This window comes from Phacochoerus africanus, chromosome 15 (genome assembly GCF_016906955.1).
Source record: "Phacochoerus africanus isolate WHEZ1 chromosome 15, ROS_Pafr_v1, whole genome shotgun sequence".
NCBI classification, from domain to species: domain Eukaryota; kingdom Metazoa; phylum Chordata; class Mammalia; order Artiodactyla; family Suidae; genus Phacochoerus; species Phacochoerus africanus.
Window position 1 is genome coordinate 31,315,631 of NC_062558.1, and position 22,425 is coordinate 31,338,055.

The 22,425-nt window shown below is 43.1% G+C and overlaps 1 protein-coding gene across 1 annotated transcript; it reads right to left on the reverse strand.

The window, feature by feature from the left end:
• Window positions 1–47: 47 nt before the first annotated feature.
• On the reverse strand, window positions 48–21,961 carry RNF34 (ring finger protein 34). The gene is made up of 6 exons (XM_047761640.1): window positions 21,825–21,961; window positions 7,227–7,445; window positions 5,336–5,743; window positions 3,845–3,967; window positions 3,379–3,580; window positions 48–1,013 (listed from the first exon to the last, which is right to left on the reverse strand). The coding sequence occupies exons 1-6, from the start codon at window positions 21,828–21,830 to the stop codon at window positions 823–825; spliced, it is 1,149 nt and encodes a 382-aa protein (XP_047617596.1). The 5' UTR covers window positions 21,831–21,961; the 3' UTR covers window positions 48–822.
• Between the last annotated feature and the right edge of the window lie 464 nt (window positions 21,962–22,425).

Below are 22,425 nucleotides of genomic sequence, written 5' to 3' on the forward strand. Positions count from 1 at the left end.
CTGTACCCAAGTGAATTAGGAATGGACCAGGACAGTGTAAACAAAAGCATTTTTGAAAATCTAATTTTATTTCTAAAGTTTAAATTAGCTAGCAGGTAGCACTGAAAATACACTTTCACTATACAAAACGGTGTAAACTGATTACTTATGAATAAAGAATTTAACACACACACTTCTCTAATGAAAGACGCTAGATGCAGCCCTTGCTATAAAAAGCTGTACCTGAACAAAAATGGACATGTTTAATCTAAGGCCCTGGCAGTTGACTAGAGAATGTTAGTGGTTCCCAATTAGATTTAATGGCAGAAAGAGCAACAATGTGGAAACTTACATTCATCAAATAGTAGCACTGAAAATATACACAACTAATAACAGGAACATTCAGAAGTACCACTGCCCGGTGTGTACCATGTCGGCAGCTTGCAGACAGTGATCTCCTCTAGAGAACAGAATTTTCCAACATTGAGTAGATTCAGTTAAAAATAGGATGAAGGAGAAATAAGAACAGGAGAAGTGTCCTACAAAGGGAGCAGGAGCTGATGCCATAAGCAGTCTGACGTCAGCATTTAGTAATGAGAGAAGCCTGGCAGGACCTGGAAGCAGCACGTCCTGAGGCTGACTGGCCCATGGCCTGGACCAGTGTTGCCACAACTTAGGATGAGTTTTTCCATTCCACCGTTAGTAGTGAAAATAGTTTTCTAATATAGCTCCGGCTTTTCAACAGGGAGTCCCCAGTCCCTACAGTGCACTGGGACATCTGGGCCCCAAGACTGGGGGTTGGGGGGGGGGCGAGCGTCCACGGGGGTTGGGGGGGGCCCAGCCTCAGGACTTGAACACGTGCACAGCACGCACCACGTACTGGCGGCAGATGGGGCACTCGCTCATGCGCTTGCCACACTTGGTGCAGGTGACCATGTGCCCGCACTCGAGTAGGACGCAGTCGATGACAGCGTCCATGCAGATCCGACACAGGCTATCGTCTTCCTCATCCTGCAGCTGCAGCCGCTCGCCATCTGAAAGGCAACAGAGAGCTGCAGCAGTGGGACAGAGACCCAGGAGACCCCGCTTCTCTGCAACTTCCGTTCCTTCTGTCAGAAATGGCAGCAATCACGCCTCGTAGAGTTTTGTGACAAGTGAAGAATGAGCAGCTTAGGGCCAGGGATGACATGATTAACAAATGCGAGCTATTTAATTCCTTTTTTTTTTTTTTGGGTCTTTTTCAGGGCTGCACCTGCAGTACATGGGGGTTCCCAGGATAGGGGTCTAATTGGAGCTACAGCTGCTGGTCTATACCACAGCCACAGCAATGCCAGATCTAAGGCGTGTCTGTGATCTACACCACAGCTCAGGGCAACACCAGATCCTTAACCCACTGAGCAAGGCCAGGGATCGAACCCACAACCTCATGGGTTCCTAGTCAGATTCATTACCGCTGCGCCGCGACAGGAACTCCTAATTCTATTTTAATATCTCTATGTAATGCAAGGTTTTTATGAAAAGAATTGCTTCTGTAAATAAAAATGAAGAAAATGGGATGCTCTCTTGTGCAAAAGGTTAAGGATCTGGCTTTGCCATAGCTGTGACCTAGGTCAAAACCGTGGTGTGGGTTTGATTCCTGGTCTGGAAACTTGCACATGCTGTGGGTTTGGCCAAAAAAAAAAAAAGGAAGAAACCTAGGCTGTCCTACACGTGGGCCTTAGAGTCAGAAACATGATTGGAATTTCCAGCCCAACTGTGCGGCCTTGGGAAAGTCACAGGCTCCAGAGCCTCATCTCAGTGGGAGGAGGAGATTTATTTCTTTTTCTTTCTTTCTTTTTAGTTTTTAGGGCTGCACCCTGGCATATGGAGGTTCCCAGGTTAGGGGTGGAATCCGAGCTGTAGCCACTAGCCCACGCCACAGCCATGCCGGATCCGAGCCACGTCTGCAACCTACACCACAGCTCACAGCAACACCAGATCCTTAACGCACTGAGCGAGGCCAGGGATCAAACCTGCGTCCTCATGGATACTAGTCAGATTTGTTTCCACTGAGCCAAGACAGAACTCCAGGAGCTTTCTTTCTTTCTTGATAGGAAAATCAGACATCCAAGTAGCCTGTAGCTGGGGAGGCACTTTCCGAGCCCTGGAAGCACCCCCAAGTTCACCTGTGTTTCTGGCTGCCCTGGGACTGTCGGGGTTTAACTCTAAAGGGCTGGGACAGTCCGGCTCTGAACAAGAAAGGTGGAGAAGGAGTCTGAAAAGATCATTGAAATCTGAGGTTTGGCCACCTAGCTATGGACAGTGAGGCTTCCCCTTCTACAGGTCACAGACGGGATCAATAGGAATCATGAGGGTCAGAAAGAACAGGAATTTAAGCTTGAAGGGCCAGTGGTCCAGGGATTTAAGAGAAATAAACACTGCCATGTCAAGAGATTAGTGTTACCTGGGGTCCATGGCCTGTATACCACTGCTGGGAAGTGGGGAAAAGGGATCCATGGGCTAAAGGTGACAGATGAGCCTCTGAAGGCTCCAAAGATTTAAGATCCCTGTCTCTACCACAGTGGCATCATCGTAGAAATATGTGTACCACAGCACGCTGCATATTCTGTGCGTGAACCAGTTTATCAACGAATGCTGTATTATAACCAGCTTTTAGAGGCAAAACTTAATGATGTGAAGGCTGTTTTCTAGATAAGAACACAACATCTGTCAGTCTGAACACCACTAAATTCTTCTTACTTGCCTATAAGTGCTCTGTGGCTTGGCCCTGCCACCACCTGAGAATTTCTGCTCCACACTGTTCTTTTTTTTTTTCCCCCTTTTTTGGCCACACGTGGAAGTTCCCAAGCCAAGGATCAAACCCATGCCACAGCAGCAACCCGAGCCACTGCAGTGACAATGCTGTGCATTGATCCTTAGTGTACTGAGCCACCAGGGAACTCCCAGAAGTTCCTAACCTCAGCTTTTTGTCACTGACAGAGAAACCTACTAATACTTTATGCTAAGAACGACTTAACAGCTTGGCTCTAGGGAATTATTTCCCCCCACTGTTTGGGTATCTCAACTGTAGCTTTTAAATCCTAAATCCTGTCAGACAGGTTAGTGAGAAAACAAGCATTTTTATAGATACAAGGAATTTCTTTAGAATTCTAACAAATTATGGCAAGAAAAACCAGACTGAGAAAATGACTAACTCACTGGCAATGGTGAGCTCAAAGCCAACATCATGTAATGAACTTACTGCTTAACAGATCTATAAACCAGTTCACACAACTAGTTCACACTCAGTAAAAGGATACATGGTTTTCATAAAATAGACTTAATTGTGACAGAAACAGCCCATTTTTAAAAAAACCTAAAGAAGGCTACTAGAGGGGAAAAAAGGAAAAATAAACCTACATGACTTTTGGTTTTCTTCATTCTCCTTGTATAATCGGTTTACTTTCTCTACTAGCTCCCATTTTTCACAACAGCCAGAGTAGTTGACAAAATTCCGAGCCAGGATTTCCTTCAGCTGGCGCACGCTCATCGCTTCCACATCGTCAAGGCTTGACAAGTCAGACAGAGAAGCTCTCACTCCCTTCTTAGCGAGGCCAGGAGTCTGAAATCACAGAGCATGTCTGTTACCTCCACCCCTGCCAGTCCAGCAAGGCAAACGGCATGCTCCCCCCACCTTACAGCCATCACTGGCCCTGGATATTCTTTCCAGACTCTCACCAGTCCTTGATGTATTTTATAGACTGTGCTGCCTTCAACCCAGAAGAAACATCCTGTGCTAGCCACCCCGTACAAAAGTCCACACAGGTCTTTTCCCTGCCTGCCAAGTCACTGTGTCAGGGAAACCAAATTTTACGGGCAATCTCACCTGATCCTCCAAGTTTTCATCATCATCATCATCATCATCATCATCGTCGTCGTCGTCATCATCGTCATCTTCCTCCTCCTCCTCATCATCTTCTGTGTTTGCTGAAGCTACTTCACTTTGCACCTATACACACAATGGATATTAGGTCAGGAATCATTTTCCTAACAGTAGCAGCCCCCATTTATCACTGGAGAAAACCTTTTCCATAGAGCATCCCAGAATGACCCCAACACCTGCAGACTCCACACCTTCTTTGGATCCTGAATGCTGCTGCCCGTCCCTGAGTCCATCAACAACTTAACCTTCCGCGGTTATCTCAAAAGTCAAATTCCTATGTGTGTGTGAATTTGTAAAATCTAACCAGAGTATTACGTCCCCAAGAAAGGTCCCTTTGTCAAATGCCAAAGCCACAAGTGTAGGGAACTGCAATGCCCTTTAACTGCAGCCTCTAAGATGTGGGCAGAAACTAAAGCTCTAAGATCAGCCCTAGTGTCGGGGCTATTCAGTTGCAAAGATCTCAATCCTACTACATCAGGCTTAGACATTCTAACTCCAAATAATGCCTTCCAGACTAATTCACTGAGGGTTGTTGCCAGTTCTAGTTTTTAAAAATTGCTCAACAAGAAGGTACTCTTTTCTTTGGGAATTGACCTAGCCTTTCTGTTCTCCCCAATTTCAAGGTTTCTACCCCACTATTTCACTAGCACCATACTATAGAGACCCCTATCTCTTAAGTGGTACTTATACCCAAAAGTGACACAAAAGTAGATGTGTCTTATATTTGCATCCTAATTATACCAGCTCCCATGTGGGAAAACAATAAAACTCCTAGCTTGGCCTTACCAATTTATGTCTATTTAGAGAGCAACTAGACCAGCTTTGTCTCTGATTCTACCCTCCTTTCCTCAGAAGAGAAAATTGAATGTGAAGATAAATGTTCAAAACAACTCTTGGAGCATTTTAGAATCATTCATATGTACAAATTGAGTATTAATTACAAGCCCTTGCATGTTATTCAATCATGATGTCCAAGGACCTCACTGGGACAACATTCTGCACTGGCATTTCTTTGAAATAAGTAACCATGTCCTTTCACTAATTCAGACAGCTTTTTCCCAGTATCCAAATTAGAACAATTCTACTGTAAGCAAGGCAACTGGGTGGTAGGTTAACTTATAGTTTCCATGGTCACTGACACCATGAGTAGTCCTGCCAAACATCTGCAAGCTACTTTTCAGTCATTATTTCAACAGCTAGTATTTAACTCTATGATAAGAAAATGGACCTAAAGCCAAGAGACTGATGAGCTCTTTTTTTAGGCCCTTCAGGCAGCGCCCAAGCTCAGAGCCTCATATCAGGAGCACCTGCAGGCAGAGAGGTCAGCAGCCTGTGAAACCTCTGCTCCTACAGGGAGTCATCGGTCCCAAAAGCTCCACCACGTGGCTGAGGGGGGATGGCATGCCAGGTGCTCAGGTGATCACACCTTCCTACCTGTGCCCGCGCTCCAGATCCTAAGGTCCGATCTAGACCCAGAAGCTCTCCCTGAAATGAAGACACCGTAGCAGACGGGGCTGTATAGTTTGAAAAGAATGAATTTGTGAAAAAGCTAGAAGTCTGGGACCTTGAGGAGTTCAGACTGCTTGTGTCCAGGTCGTCCTCAGAGCCCAGCCCGTGGTGGCACAGGACGAGATCTACCAAGTCTTCCTTCTCTCGGCAGGTATCGATGGGGATGTTTCTAAGAATGAGATACTGCCGTAGATCCTTCACCTTGAGTCGCATTAACTGAGGGCGCTGAAAGGCCGTCTCTTGTAGTAAGTGACAAGTGGAACATCTACGGAGATTTTCTTGCAAGACTGAACAAACGGAGCAAAAATCTTTCTTGCAGTCACAACATACGTGCTGAAGAAACAGATGGAAAGGAGGCATTTAGTGAAAGCCAGATTTCTTTCTGCCTTTAATAAATTTCAATTTTAATTCTTATAAAGTGCCACATGGCCCCAGACCCATGGGTGTTTTCATGTTCTAAAAGCCATGAAAATCAAAACGGTCACTGCCAAGGCAGTTTGGATTCACAGACGTTCAAATATAGCCCTTTAAGCAAAATATACTCTTGTGTTAAATGAATTAAAACCTTTCCACCCCTTGGTACAAACATGTAATTAGCAAAACAGAGCTGACTTGAACCACATGGAGCAGAAAGCACAACCACAAACTCTTCCTATGTGAAAATTTCCCCGTTTAAAGAGAAGGAGGAAAACCCTAACAGAGAGGGAAAAACAAAGGCAAAGGATCTTTCAAGGTCAATCCAAGCCAACAAAGCCCCTGCTAATACCGAAATTATACCCCATGGAGCCTTAATCACAACCAAAGCCATTCCTTGAGTAAAGCTTAAAGAAGACACTAAGATGAGGTCGTTTCTGCTTGGGGCATTGTTCCCACAAGCTAATACCTTGTTACTTAGGTATTTCAAAGGACTGAATTGACAAAGACTGGGAGATGGCCTAGCAATAAGATGGTTCTCAGAAAGAACGACTTTCTGTTCTAAAAAAAGTAACTCTTTTAGCCCAAGTGTTTTATGTTAAATCTTTAAAGAGCAGTTAAAATACTCATTTCTTTTTTTCTTTTCTGGATTGTTGTTTTTTTCTTTTTTTTGCCACGTCTGCGGCATGTGGAAGTTCCTGGGCTAGGGACTAGACCCAAGCTGCTTCAGTGACGATGCTGGATTCTTAATCTGTTGCGCCACAAGAGAACTCCCTAATATACTCATTTCTTCTCTTAAGAATATGGGTAGGGATACATTCTTTGAAACTTGAGATCAGAGTTACAGTAAATCACCTCTGAACAAAAAGGCAGGCTAATTAAATCTCTTGCCTCAGAATATAAGCACCACTAGGAAGAATCAAACAGGAAGTGTACAAGTTCAGGAGAAAGGATACCTGACAAACCTGAGAACAATGTCAGCTCAGAGAACTTGAGCAGTACAACAATCTCTTCAACTGAGTACTTTTTCTAAATGGGAGACGGTTATTAGGACTAACTTTTTTTTTTTTTTAGGGGCCAAACCTGTGGCATATGGAAGTCCCCAGGCCAGGGGCTGAATCGGAGCTGCAGCTGCCGGCCACAGCCATGCCAGATTGGAGCTGCATCTGTGACCTACACCACAGCTCATGGCAACAGCGGATCCTTAACCTACTGAGTAAGGCCAGGGATCAAACCTGCATCCTCATGGATACTAGTCAGGTTTGTTACCACTGAGCCAAAATAGGACCTCCCAAGACTTTTTTATATTTGTAGAAATGAGTATTCCTTAGCATTCAAAATAATATACAATCAAGTATTCTGATACATGTGTCTTTTGTATGTAACATTTCATCCAACTCACCTTTTTTCTAAAGACTGAAAATGAAAGTCCACAGGCTTTGCAAACTATATTAGGCCCTTCTGTAGGTGCTGGTGGGTAAGCAGAAAAATCAGAGTTTGGTGTAAATCTGAATGGACCGGTGCCTCCTGCAAATCTTGACTGCTGGCCCCTGACAGCTCCGGTCCCCATGACTTCATTCAACAGCCCACAGCACGAAGCCCACATAGATGTGGCACCCGCCTGAAAATGAACAGAAGCAGGCAACAGTTTAAAGCTGAGTGGAACCCGAGCTCTCTGGAATCCTCAGGGAATGCCATTCTGGAGAGGCAGGTTTGCCTCTGGATAATTTTGAGATTACACTTTTGGGGTTTTTTTGTTTTGTTTTGTTTAGTTTACACTTTTTTTTCCTTTCTTCTTCTTCTTTTTTTTTTTTTTTTTGGTGGTGATGTATAGTGGCTTGATGCAGTAATCTCACCTCCTAGACCAAGGATTGAACCCAGGCTGCAACAGTGAAACTGCCAAATTCTCACCACCAGAAAACTCCCTGAGATTATTCTTTTAAGCACCAAAATGTTAAGCTATTTGAAAATAGATAATTTTCTGCTATTTCCAGAGAATATTTGTCTTTGAGATACATGTATATGCACATAAAAAGATGACTGGAGAGAAGTTTAGGCTATGCAATGTTTGGGATATGCTTACACCAAAAAAAAAAAAAAAAAGCCTGTTTATCTGAAATTCAAACTTAACTGTCTTATATTCCTTTTTTTTTTTTTTTTTTTTTGCTTTTTTAGGGCCATACCTGCAGCATAGGGAAGTTCCCAGGCTAGGGGTCAAATCAGAACTACAGCTGCCAGTCTACATCTCGACCACTCGGGATCAGAGCGGTGTCTGTGACTATATCATAGTTCACGGCAATGCCGATCCCCGACCCACGAGCAAGGCCAGGGATCGAACCTGCATCCTCATGGATACTGGTTGGATTGGTTTCCGCTATGCCACAACAGGAACTTCTTAACTGTCTTATATTCTATCTGGCAACTTTAGACTAATGACTACAGCACAGTTCTATAGCCTGAGGCATATTTCCCCTGCTATAATTCAGCAGAAAAATAAATTTAAATGACCTAATTTCATTAAACTTCTATTCTCTCATTTGTAGCTGGGCATAATAAATTATGGCATACAAATACATTTTTTTTTTTAACTTTAAAAACATGACTGGGGAAGTTCCCTGGTGGCCTAGTGGTTAGGGAGTCAGCATTGTCACTGCTATGGCTCAGGTTCAATCCCTGGCCTGGAAACTTCTACACACTGCTTGTACAGCCAAAAAAATTGAAAAAAGAGGCATTCTCACAGTGGCTCAGTGGTTAACAAACCTGACTAGCATCCATGAGGACACAGGTTCGATCCCTGGCCTCACTCAGGGTTAAGGATCTAGCGTTGCCCTGAGCTGTGGTGTAGTTTGCAGATGTGACCTGGATCCCGAGTTGCTGTGGCTGTGGTGCAGGCCAGCGGCTACAGCTGCCATTCGACCCCTAGCATGGGAACCTTCATATGCTGTGGGTGAGGCCCTAAAAAGAAAAAAAAAAAAAAAGAGAGAGACCAAGAAACATTGAAATGCTAAGGGAGTTCCCATTGTGGCTCAGTGGGTTAAGAACCCAGCTTAGTGTCTCTGAGGATGGTGCTTTGATCCCTGGCCTCACTCAGTGGGTGAAGGATCTGGCCTTGCCACAAGCTGCAGTGTAGGTCACAGATATGGCTCGGATCTGGCATGGCTGTGGCTATGGTGTAGGCCAGCAGCTGCATCTCCAATTCAAGCCCTAACTTGGGAACTTCCATATGCCACAGGTGTGCCCTAAAAAGACAAAAATAAAGGAGTTCCCATTGTGGCGCAGCCCTAAAAAGCAAATAAATAAATAAAGGCAACCGAAGTGCTTTCTAGGTTTTCACATATATCTTGAATAGTTTGTTTTCTTAAGTTTTCCCCTGCTTTCCATATCTTTATAAAGGATATATTGACTTAACATTAAGGAAAATATGTTTTTAAAGTAGTTATCCTACCTTTTCAAACTGAGAATACTGAACATGATTTTTAGTGCCACACCAGAAGCACATGGAAGTTCCTAGGCTAGGGGTCAAATCAGAGCTACAGCTACTGTTCTATGCCACAGACACAGCAATGACCTATCCCAGCAGCATCTGTGACCTATATCACAGCTCCTGGCAATGCCAGATCCTTAACCCACTGAGTGAGGCCAGGGATCGAACCCAAGTCCTCATGGAAACTAGTCGGGTTCGTTATTGCTGAGCCACAACGGGAACTCCTGAACACAATTTTTGATGACTTGATAACCATAATGACCTCTTGAGGTGTGAGGGTTAGTTATTGGCCACTCCACTAAGTGGCTTAAAACTAACAGGTTGCTTTTTATTTTTTTCTCTCATCTCTTCCCTTTTTGTGAATCACTACTGCTATCACTGTATCTACCTATACCAACCTTTTTTTAAAAATTGCATTTAGGAACCTGATATCCAAGCTTGTTAGAATTGTACATAAAAGTATTTTTTCAGTGAGGGCTCAAGACAGTTTCCCATGCTTAAGATATAAAGCTATAAGAGTTCCCATTGTGGCTCAGCAGAAACGAATCTGACTAGTATCCATGAGGATGCAGGTTCAATCCCTGGCCTCACTCAGTGGGTTAAGGAGCCTATGTTGCCATGAGCTGTGGTGTATGTTGCAGAGGTGGCTCAGATCTGGTGTGGCTGTGGCTGACAGCTGCAGCTCCAATTCAACCCCTAGCCAGAGAACCTCCATGTGCAGCAAGTGTGACCCTAAAAACAAAACAAAAAAAAGATATAAAGCTATACTGTTGGAACTAATAGCTTTTGCCCCTATCCTAATTCTTGAGCATATTCTGCAGTCTAGATAATATGATAAGCAATGGAAGTCCAGGTTAAATGAGTCTTATTAGTTAAAATGGCAATACATGACAATGGTACAGTTTCCATTTATTTTATTATCTAATCCTGTCAAACATTTACTGTTTGTTCAACAAGGTCCTTAAAAAACTTTTTGAAACAACCTTAAAAGGCTGTTTAGAATGCTGTAGAAGGATCATGCCATTCTTGCTACTGGCTGGAAGTAACATGCTATATTAAAAACAGGGAAAGGAGAAGGTAAAGTAACATGAAACCTCAATACAAGGTTCAAACAGTCTTAAGCATTATATGGCTTCATACTCTGAAGAGCTCAAAAAATAGTGATGCCTTTAAAAGTCTGGTTAAGTTAAAAAGAGAAAGACAAATACCATATGATATCACTTATATCTGGAATCTACTATATGGCACAAATGAACCTTTCCACAGAAAAGAAAATCATGGACATGGAGAACAGACTTGTGGTTGCCAAGGAGGAAGGGGAGGGAATGGGGTGGACTGGGAATTTGGGGCTAATAGATGCAAACTATTGCCTTTAGAATGGATAAACAATGAGATCCTGCTGTGTAGCACTGGGAACTATATCTAGTCACTTATGATGGAGCATGATAATGTGAGAAAAAAGAATGTATACATGTATGTGTGAGTGGGTCACTTTGCTGTACAGTAGAAAATTGACAGAACACTATAAACCAGCCATAATGGAAAAAGTAAAAATCATTATAAAAACAAAAGAGTCAGGTTAAGTTATAATAAATAGTTCATACCTTTAAATAAATATATACCTTAGATTCTAGAGACATTGTTTTCTTAAAGAGAAAAGAATGAAAATCCAGATTTACTAATAGTTCATTTTAAGTGAGTGTTCTTTTAGCAAAGGATTCATCCACAATGCTTTAAACAGTAAGCTCTTAAAACAATTGAAAAAATTCAATGTGCACACATTTTTTTTCAGAAAGTACCAGCAAGATGAACTTTTTTCATTCCAATGAAATTGTTGTTAGCTTTTATCCCCCTTCTAATTCCTGGGTAATGTTGTCTCCCCAACTCCAGTGAAAGTCCCTTGTGGACAGAACTTCTTTCCTCCATAACACAAGTTCCACCATTCTAACTAATAAATAAATAAGTGCATAAAAGGTTTATGTTCCTCTTCAAAGGCAACATAATTAAATTTTTCATGCTATCTAAAAAGTTCAAATTGTGTCTTGTTGAGAAGGAGTAATAAAAGGTTAAAAAAAAAAAAAGATTCTGAACTAGTAGGCCAAAACTCTCTAATGATACTTTTTTTGTTTTTTAAATTAACTAATTTTTTGTCTTTTTAGGGTGGCACCTGAGGCATATGGAGGTTCCCAAGCTAGGGGTCTAATCGGAACTGTAGCCACTAGCCTACACCACAGCTAGAGCAATGGCAAATCCAAGCCACGTCTGCAACCTACATCACAGCTCATGGCAACACTGGATCCTTAACCCACTGAGTTAGGCCCAAGATCGAACCTGCAACCTCATGGTTCCTAGTCAGATCTGAAACAGGAACTCCCTCTAATGACACTTTGTGAAGCAGCACTGTCACACATTTTGTTCTATTAGAAATCAGTTCTACAATGAGAGTTAAGGAAGGATAACAAATTTTCAAATTATGTTAATGAATATGATCATTAAAATCCTAGGCTGAAGGAGTTCCCTTGTAGTGCACTGGGTTAAGGACCTGGTGTTGTCACTGCTGTGGCTCTGGTCACTGCTGTGGGGTGGGTTCAATCCCTGGCCCAAAAGCGTTCACATGCTGCAGGTGTGGCCAAAAAAAACCAAAAAAACAAAAAAACCCAAAACAAACAAACAAAATCTAGGCTGAAAAGATACACAGCTCTGGTGAAGGGATTAGAAGGACCTGTTTGGGGAAAACAAGTGAATCTGTATAGACATCAATATTGGAGGGTAACAACTTTGATCAATTCCTCATGTTTCTATAAAGAGGAGGAAATTTCCTCGTCATTCTTGAGAAGTCAAAGTAGATTTAAAAATGCTTCTATCCGGGAGTTCCTGTCGTGGCGCAGTGGTTAATGAATCCGACTAGGAACCATGAGGTTGCGGGTTCGGTCCCTGCCCTTGCTCAGTGGGTTAACGATCCGGCGTTGCCGTGAGCTGTGGTGTAGGTTGCAGACTCGGCTCAGATCCCGCCTTGCTGTGGCTCTGGCGTAGGCCAGTGGCTACAGCTCCGATTCGACCCCTAGCCTGGGAACCTCCATATGCCGCGGGAGCGGCCCAAGAAATAGCAAAAAGACAAAAAATAAATAAATAAATAAAGTTTAAAAAAAATAAAATAAAAAAATAAAAATGCTTCTATCCTAGGAACTACATCTAGTCACTTATGATGGAGCATGATGGAGGGTAATATGAGAAAAAGAATGTATATATGTATGTGTAACTCAGTCACTTGGCTGTACAGTAGAAAACTGACAGAACACTGCAAACCAACTATAACGGAAAAAACAAAAATCATTTAAAAATAAAAATACTTCTATCTTCTTTCAGCCATCTTATTATAAAATTTTTTTAAAAAGCCAATGCCAATCCCATGTTCCAGGCAAAAATATGTTGGTATTTGGTATAAATCAGCCAAAGGCCATAGCAAAGGAAAAGAAACACTGAAAAATCTGTTTAAAATTCATTAAATCTGTGAGCTTAATTTTGGACAAAATCTCCCAATAAGAGAATAATCTCTCAATAAGAGGGTATTCCTAGCATCGTACTAGGGTAAATCTTCATGCGTAGACTGTGATCCTCTGACAGTAGCATTTGCAACACTCCAACCTTCTTGAAAGTTCAGAAATTTCAAACACTAGTGAAGCCCCAATCACTAGTTTTATTTGAAGTACCTTTCTTTCCCATCCAGCATATTTTAAAAACTTAATCTTTATTTCCCCTTTAAAACTGTCTTCTAGGAGTTCCCTTCATGGCGCAGTGGTTAACGAATCCAACTAGGAACCATGAGGTTGTGGGTTCGATCCCTGGCCTTGCTCAGTGGGTTAAGGATCCGGCGTTGCCGTGAGCTGTGGTGTAGGTCACAGACGCAGCTCAGATCCCGCATTGCTGTGGCTCTGGCGTAGGCTGGTGGCTATAGCTCCGATTGGACCCCTAGCCTGGGAACCTCCATATGCCGCAGGAGCGGCCCTAGAAAAGGCAAAAAGACAAAACAAAAAACAACAACAACAAAAAAAACTGTCTTCTGGCATTCAGTGCTGAAATGAAGGTGATCCCTTGAGTGACTCAACCTCCCTGATTTCTTTGGAGCAGGCATTTTTTAGTCCTGTACCACAGTGGCTGCTGTTACTGCCTAGGCCTGTGAAACTGCCCTTAAGACAGTGGTTGGACTCACCAAGAGAGCCTGAAAAAAATACTACGCCTGGGTACCAGCCCCCAGATTCTGATTTAACTAACCTGGGATACAACCTGGGCATCAGGAATTTTTTAAATTCCCCATGTGAATATATAGCCGAGGTTAAAAGGTTAACACCTGCTTACTCAAGGGAATTTCTCCTTCCTGCCTACCTCTTTTCAGCTGGAGACTCAGCCGATTTCTGAAGCCTGTGCCTCTAGAGTCCAGGACCAACACCTCTGACACATGCTCCTCACTACCTGCCTTCACTGCCCCGCCCGCACAGTGGGTTATGACTCTAGTGTTGCCGTTCCCCTAGTCCTTTCAGAAAGGCTCAGCTCAGTTTTCTGTTTTTTTTTTTTAACAATTTGATCTGATTCTTTTTTTTTTTTTTTGTCTTTTTAGGGCTGCACCCTCAGCATATCGAAGTTCCCAGGCTAGGGGTCAAATTGGAGCTGTAGCTGCTGGCCTATATTGCAGCCACAGCAATGCAGGATCCAAGTCACCTCCGCGACCTACTCCACAGCTCATGGCAACACCAGATCCTTAACCCACTGAGCAAGGCCAGGGATCGAACCTGTCACTTCACAGATACTACTTGGGTTCGTTACCGCTGAGCCACAACAGGAACCCCCTTAATCAATTCTTAAATTAGTTCCTTTCCTTTACCACATATTAGCCTGGAACTTATGATGAAACTTGGTGCCTTCATTTTATTTGCTCTTTTTCTAACTTATTCCTCTACATATTTTCTTTTGTGAAATCCCCAATATCGGGAGAAAGACAGCGATTTCTGGATCTGTCAAAAACACTCATTATAAGGAGTTCCTATTGTGGTTCAAAGGAAAAGAATCTCACTAGTACCCATGAGGACACAGGTTCAATCCCTGGCCTCACTCAGTGGGTTAAGGATCCTGCATTGCTGTGGCTGTGGTGTAGGCCAGCAGCTGCAGATCTGATTCGATCCCTAGACTGGGAACTTCCATATGCCATGGGTGTAGCTTTAAAAGATAAAACCAAAACCAAAAACACCCATTGTGCAAAGTATTTTTATCCTTCACCTCCAAGTTGAAGAATCCAATAAGAAGATGAACCTCCCAGGCTTGGGCTCCATCTCCATTCCTCCCCTTGAGTATGTTTCTTCTCCTTGCACTATCCCTTAAAGTCCTAATGGTCCAAATTTCTTCTGCATGTCCCCTCAGGGCACAGGGATCCCTACCTAACAACTGCTACCTTGACATTTACTTGCAAGTGTCCTATACCAATCATTCTCCTCTAAATCTGTCCAAATAACTGTTACTACTTGACCTAACAGTCCCATTTTTCAAGTGACAAAAGCTACAAAAGCAATTAGAGAACAATTCAAGAACATGTTTTCCCAAGAGTTTACTGAGTGCCTGCTCTAGCAAAGGAGGGGTGGTTTAGGGAAACATGAGATTATTCTCTTGGCTCCTGACTCTGCCTCCGTTTTATTTCCTTGGAGCCATTATTACCAAATCTGGTGGGGTCATAACCAAAAAGCTTTCCCTTTTTGCACTCTCCCTTTAAAAAAGCTTTAGAGACCCAAGTTCATGTTCTTTCTACTTCCATCTCCCCTATCCTCTTAGACCCTCTGCCAGTTTAATAAGCCTACATTCCCTTATTTTTCTTTTATTCACACACTGCTCACCTTGTGACAGTAAGATTGAAACATATTTTCCAAACTCCTCCATATCCTCCTAAATTTTCTGAGAAAATTCAATTCATAGGTAGACAGTACACAAAGCACAGTCCTTTGGCTTTTGAATCTATAGTAAATTGAGGTGTTACTATGCCTCAATTCCAAAGAGATGTATTCCTTATGTAAAGGTCACCATCCATCCACCTTTTAGTTGCTTACATTTAAGAAGAAACATTTACTACCCTTCCATGAATAAAGCCAAAGTATGGATCTCTGAAAACTAAAGCCATGATCTGGGCTCATGTGACTAGCAATTCTAAACCCTACTTGGGACCATGGTTGAGAGCAGGACTCTACAGACTAAACCACATGAATCCAAGAGGTTATAGGAACACTAAGCTGTAAAGATGGCTACATTTCCTCTCTTAACCACAAATATAGTTCAAAAACAATATAGAGAATAACTTAATAAGGTACCTACCTACCTATACCTGGCACAAAATTCCTAGTTCAGGGAACTTAGCTATGTTTGCATTTTATTTTCTAGCCATCAATAACTACTGAAAATAAGTTTTTTTTTTTCTTGCTAACCTAATTCCTTTCCTACACACCCTCTTAGGCTAAAATTGTTCCTGAATAGATTAGCCACAGAACCATGGCTGGCCTGGCATTAGTTAAGAACCAGCTATCATATTAAAAACTTACATGGGCCCATGTAAGAAATCAAATTCTACATATATATATATATTATATATTATATATAAATGTATATATAATGATTTTAATTTTTCTTCATTATAGCTGGTTTACAGTGTTCTGTCAATTTTCTACTGGATAGCATGGTGACCCAGTTACACACACACACGTACAGATTCTTTTTTCTATTATCATGCTCCATCATAAGTGACTAGATATAGTTCCCAATGCTATACAGCAGGATCTCATTGCTTACTCACAGAAATCAAATTCTAAAGCATCCTGTTTGAACTGCCCCCAGACACCTAGATCTCTTCATGTTATGCTGGTATCCATTGCCAGTTCTTATGTTATTTTCTTTTTTCTTCTTTTTTTTTTTTTTGTTAAGGAGAAAAAGATAGCTTTATTGCTTTGCCGGGCAAAGGGGGCCACAGCAAACTAATGCCTTTAAGACTGTGCCCCTTTACATTCTTTCTTTTTTTTTTTTTTTTTTTGTCTTTTTGTCTTTCTAGGGCTGCACCCGTGGCATATGGAGGTTCCCAGGCCAGGGGTCCAATCAGAGCTGTAGCTGCCAGCCTACACCAGAGCCACAGCAACTTGGGATTTGAGCCTTGTCTGCGACCTATACCACAGCTCACAGCAATGCCAGATCCTTAACGCACTGAGGGAGACCAGGGATTGAACACACAACCTCATGGTTCCTAGTCGGATTCGTTGTCCACTGAGCCACGACAGGAACTCCTACATTATTTTCAAAGCCAGTGCACCAAGATTTTAAGGAGCCAATAACACTACTCCCCACCGCCACCCCGGTTTGGAACTGAGTAAAGAAATAAGACAAATTGAAATAGAAATATTTGTTTTTTACTGTTAACATCAACTGGAGAACATGACTTTAGCTCTGCTGCCAATTGGTCTTGATAACGTGCCACCCAGCTACCAGCACAGCTGATCAACAGCAGCTCACCATCTGGTTGACCAGACAGCTATCCCTACCCATAACAGGACAGATCTGAGAAGGTCCCAGAGTAGCAGTGAGGCAAGCATGTTTAGCTCCTTTGCTAAAACTCACCAACATAAAAGTTCCTCTTCATTCCCTAGTAGCAGAAAGGCTGAAAGTGTTCCTCCTATATTGTTCCTTCCTAGAGAATGAATTAGAAATTCTCTACCCACTGTAGGAGTATAAAGGAGGGGAGGTGGGTGAACCATTTGCAGGAGAGTGGGACTGACAGTTGCCAGTACTATGACACTTATTCCCACAATAATAGACCACCAATTTTATAAGCACTCTCAAGGTTCCTTAGTCAGAGTCACACAACATAGGCTCATTTTGAATCATTTCAGTCAACAAAAGCAAGATGAAAATGTGTTGTTTCTTTACAAGAGCAGTAGCCCAGCCTTCTCTGGCAGAGTGCCAGTTCTTAAACAGCCTCCAGGCTCAGCTGTCTTTGAGTGTGTGAATGTGCAAGGGTGTGAGTGTGTGTGTGTGATCCAATGTGCTTTTTAGAATGGGGTGGGAGGGGTAGTTCTTCCAAAATGCTCAACTTAAGAATAAAAAGTTTACTACAAACTGTGAATCCTATTCTAAACGACATTAGGAGGTGAACCCTTTTCATGATTCTACCAAATGTCATAGTAACCAGGCAAACTAGATTGAAGAATAAGAAAAACTATAGTGATTTCCATGAAAATCAAATGACAGCCAGAGAGAAAGTCGATGGGCTTAAAACAGCAGCAAACTAAATGATCACTATTTAGTCTAAATTGTTTGCTTTTAAACTAGGAAAACAGCAGTAATCATAATGCCACCTCCTAAGAGTTGAATGCCACAACTCTAAATTACATATGCTAATATTTCACAGTTATTTTAAGGATAAACCTGCAAGTTTCCATTTCAAGAACATTAATTTTCTTGGATGCCATAGGAAGCTACAAGGACCAGGCAGTGATTCAGTGCTCCCACCAGTGAAACCTTCCCCAGAGAACTCAATCATCACAAGCTTTGTCTACAACTCTCATCAACCTTCAGTTTACTAAACTCAATGTCTTTGTGTTAAACAATATGAAAAGATGTTTCTAATCTCAGGACCAGTGACATAAAAGTTTTACAGTTTAAATTTCAAATTATGTTAAACTTTCCTCCAGAACTTAAAGTCAAAGCAGAAGAAAAGAGTTAATAAGCAAAAATCTTTATTCTATTTAGAGCCACTGGAGAAACATACTCCTTAAAATGTGAAAGCATTTCTTACTGAAACTGCTGTTTCAGCTGAAATATAATATGCCACCAACTCTAACTTAATGACCAAATACCATATACCACAAAGGAGATTCTACATCCTAAATTCCTTCTATGATCTCATACCATTTGGACATTAAGCAGGCTGCAAAAACAGAAGCTCATCTTAAAAAGGTAATATTTTTAGGCAAAACATGTGGCCAAATTGATTGATTTTAACAATAATGTGTGCTGGAGATCATAAGCATTACCCTTCTCATGTTTGGGGTTTTTGTTTGTTTTACAATAGAATACTGGATCCTTAGCACCACTCCCCCACCTTTCAGGAAAAAAAAAAAAAGAAAAAGCAATCACATTAAACAAATTACTTTCTCCATATCTCATTTTGATCTTGGAAGAATGAATATAATTAGTACAATTAAGGGTGAGGTCAATATAAATATGGAAAAACAGGAAAGAGGATTAAATCAAATTAATTTAAAACACTAATTTGGATATTTTAAGATCCCTTATAGGAAGTTAATTTGATGCAACTCTAAAGTAAAACAGTTATTGAATCTTTTTGAGATATAATATTTATTTCAAAACATCAGTTTGGGGGGAAAAAAAAAAAAAAGGAAGAAAGTAAATATCCATTCTACACATATACTAAAACCAGCTCCTGCTCCTGGGTTTGTGTAAAGATGTACTTATCTGAATGCTTGACTTTTAAATTAATTTTAATTCCATGAGAGAAGTACTTGCTTGGAAGAACACTCACATGTTAGAATTTCATGACATCAGAAATCAACGACCTTGCCCAGAAATCTACAGATGAGCATACCACATAATTAAACAACTTCAATATGAAACAAAGCTAATATCGTCCAAATCTTAAATTCTGTAAATCCAGTTTACAAAAAACTTAAATGAAAAGCAGTATTTTCATGACTATCATCTGTTCAGACTAATGTCTATTTAGGTCTACATCTTGTTTCCTAAAACATGCATCTTTGGAGTTCCTGCCGTGGTGCAGTGGAAACAATCTGACTAGGAACCATGAGGTTGGGGATTCGATCCCCGACCTAGCTCAGTGGGTTAAGGATCCGGTATTGCTGTAGCTGTGGTGTAAGCCCGAAGCTGTAGCTCTGATTCAATCCCTAGCCTGGGGTTCGACCCTGAAGAGATAAAAGACGAAAAAAAACCCCAAAACACCCAAAAACAAACCCCATGCGTCTTTTTACATTTTCAACTCCCATCGAATTTTGTTTATAAAATTTCAACTCAGGAGTTCCTGTGGTGGCTCAGCTGGTTAAGAAACCAACTCATATCTATGAGAAAGTGGGTTCCATCCCTGCTCTCGCTCAGTGGGTTAAGGATCTGATGTTGACACAGATGCTGCTTAGATCCTGAGTTGCTGTGGCCATGGTGCAGTCCAGTAACCGCAGCTCCGATTCAACCCCTAGCCCAGGAACTAGTTTGTTTTTTGTTTTTTTTTTCCCTGCTTTTTAGGGCCGCACCCACAGCATATGGAGATTCCCAGGCTAGGGGTCCAGTCGAAGCTACAGCTGCCAGCCTACACCACAGCAACATCAGATACAAGCCATGTCTGTGACCTACACCTCAGCACACAGCAACACCAGATCCTTAACCCACTGAGTGAGGCCAGGGATGGAAACCACAGTCTCATGGTTCCAGTCAGATTCGTTTCTGCTGTGCCATGACAGGAACTCCCAAGCCTGGGAACTTCTATATGCTGCAGGTATGGCCTTAAAAAGAAAAAACAAAATAAAACTAAAATTTCAACTCAGAAAGTAGCATCTTCCACCTAAATTCAAAGACACTTTTGAAAAAAATTTCAACACTGGACTTGCCCCCAATTCTCTTCTTGTTCCTAGATGGATCACAAATTTAATACTAATAAACGTACTGATATTCTTTGAAGCAATATATATAAAGACTCCTACTTTGTTTGGAGATCTTAAAGTAAGATGATGGTTCTGGGGAAAGAAAGCTGGTTCTAGATATTTTTTTTTGTCTTTCGTCTTTTTGTTGTTGTTGTTGTTGTTGCTATTTCTTGGGTCGCTCCCGCGGCATATGGAGGTTCGCAGGCTAGGGGTCGAATCGGAGCTGTAGCCACCGGCCTATGCCACAGCCACAGCAACGCGGGATCCAAGCTGCGTCTGCAACCTACACCACAGCTCACGGCAACGCCAGATCGTTAACCCACTGAGCAAGGGCAGGGACCGAACCCGCAACCTCATGGTTCCTAGTTGGATTCGTTAACCACTGCGCCACGACGGGAACTCCCCGGTTCTAGATATTTTAATAGTTATTTTAAGTTGAATTTTACTTTATTTTTTATTTTTGCCACACTGATGGAATGTGGAAGCTCCCAGAGGGCCAAGGATTGAACCTGTGCCTCAGCAGGGACCCAAGCCACTGCAGTAACAATGTCCGATACTTAAACCACTGTGCCAGAGAACTCCTGAAATATTTTATAGTTGAACTGGCTCTTATGATAACGTCATACTTCAACACACAGTTCAAAAGTTACCTACTCTAAAAACCTTCCTTCCTTCCTGCAGCCAGAAATATCCCTTCTTGCTCCTGAGGGTTTTGCTTTTTTTTTTTTTTTTGATACCTTTCACCAAATTCTGCCTCATGATGCAGTTAGTTGTGAATGCCTCTTCTCTTCTGGTTGGAGAGACTATATTTTGAATTACTTCTACACATGATCTCTCCCTCTCTTAGCTAACACATAGGTAATGCTCAACAAAATATTTGCTTGCAGCTTTGTGAAGGTAGAGTTTTAAGCTAGCAGTTCATTCTGTTACTTTTCCTACCCACGATGATCACACCTCTTACTTGAGATTAATGAAATCATCTGTGTCTGAAAGAATATCACCTTGTGACTCATCGCACTTGGTTTGAATCAATACCTGAAATTGATTGCTGCACCCAGAGCTCTTTAGAACTCTGTGATCAAGTTGAAAGAATCAGTTCCCCAAAGTAGGCCTGAATCTCCCCCCTTCCCCCTTCCCTTAAACTTCTCACAGTGATGCTCCCACGCTCTCACACCCACCTTGAAGAACTCAAGCTGTCAGATTACTTGCTGCGTACCTAGTGTCGATGCAGACACACCGAGTTTGCTAGCGCTCTAGGTCACAGTCCCCGTATTAAGCCGGCAAACAAATCCTTCAGAAGGGTGGGATGGCCGCCCCGAGGCGTTTCTAACCCGTTAGCCTGGTCCCAGCCTCACGACTCCCCGCACCACTCCTATGCATTTCGTCCTACAGTTTCCGTCTTGCGACAATCCCGTGGCGTTCCAGACATTTGGGTTAGTTCAAGCACTCGGGGCGGGAGAAGGCACGCCGTGGGCAAAGGTACGGAGGGTTGAGGCGAGCACCAGTGGGTAAGCCTCCGGCCCCCGAGGACGGACAGGGCCCGGCGCGGCGAGGGGCTCACTAGGCGTCAGTAAAGGGGGTGCCTGGCCTCCGGCTCGCTGACCGAGGTGCTGTGGGAATTGGAAACGTCCGGGAGCTCGGGACATCCGCTGTGGGGCGGTCAGGGCCCCCAGACGCCGGCCAGGAACCCCCCCCCCACTCCCCCCGCCTTCGCGGAGCTCTCCGAGGTGCCCGCAGGGAAACCGCTGAGGAGAAAAGCAAGCACTTCGGGAGCCCTAGCTGGAAAAGAGAGGAGAGGAGGGACTTCCCAGCCCCACCGGCGGCTCACCTTCATGGCCGCGACCGCCGCGACCGCTGCGTCCGGGTCGGCTCTGCCGGGGAACTCTGCACCATAGCAGCTCCTAGCACCGCCACCCTCCTTCCCTCTGGGCGGCGATTACTGGACCTCCGGAGGCGACCCAGCGTCCAGACGTAAGAGGCGTGGTCACGCCCGCCGCGCGCCCTCAGGAAAAGCGCCGAGCGGCAGCCGGGTCGACCAATCCGAAGCCGACACTCGTGGGGGCGGGGGGAGCGGTCACCAAAACCAATGAAGGGGCGGGCCTCCGGCGCAGCCTGGTGGGCGGAGGAAGAGTCCGTTTCGCCTCCAGCGGAGATGGGCGGGTCTGGAGGTGGTGGGAGGTATTCCGCCGGCGGTTTTCTTCACTGGGTGGTTGAACTAGGGGTCAGCGTCCCCTGAAGAACTTGTGAGGCAGAGAGATGTGGGTTTAGGATTGGGTGCTCAAGTTCCTCGGGAGGGAAGGGGCGTTATAAATTTGAAAACGCCGGTTGGTTGGAAGGTTTTTGCTTTTAAGGCCAAAGCAGGGCCTCAGATTTCCTCCCCAGGCGTTCAAGCCTCTCACACTCGTTGATGACCTCAGGTCTCCTCTCTG

What these genes read in the sequence shown, in the direction of transcription:
- RNF34 (XM_047761640.1), bottom strand. An exon ending in ATGAAAACTTGGAGGATCAG is followed by an intron (nt 3,581 to 3,844) that starts GTGAGATTGCCC and finishes CTGTGATTTCAG; the next exon opens with ACTCCTGGCCTCGCTAAGAA. An exon ending in TGAAGAAAACCAAAAGTCAT is followed by an intron (nt 1,014 to 3,378) that starts GTAGGTTTATTT and finishes GTTGCCTTTCAG; the next exon opens with ATGGCGAGCGGCTGCAGCTG.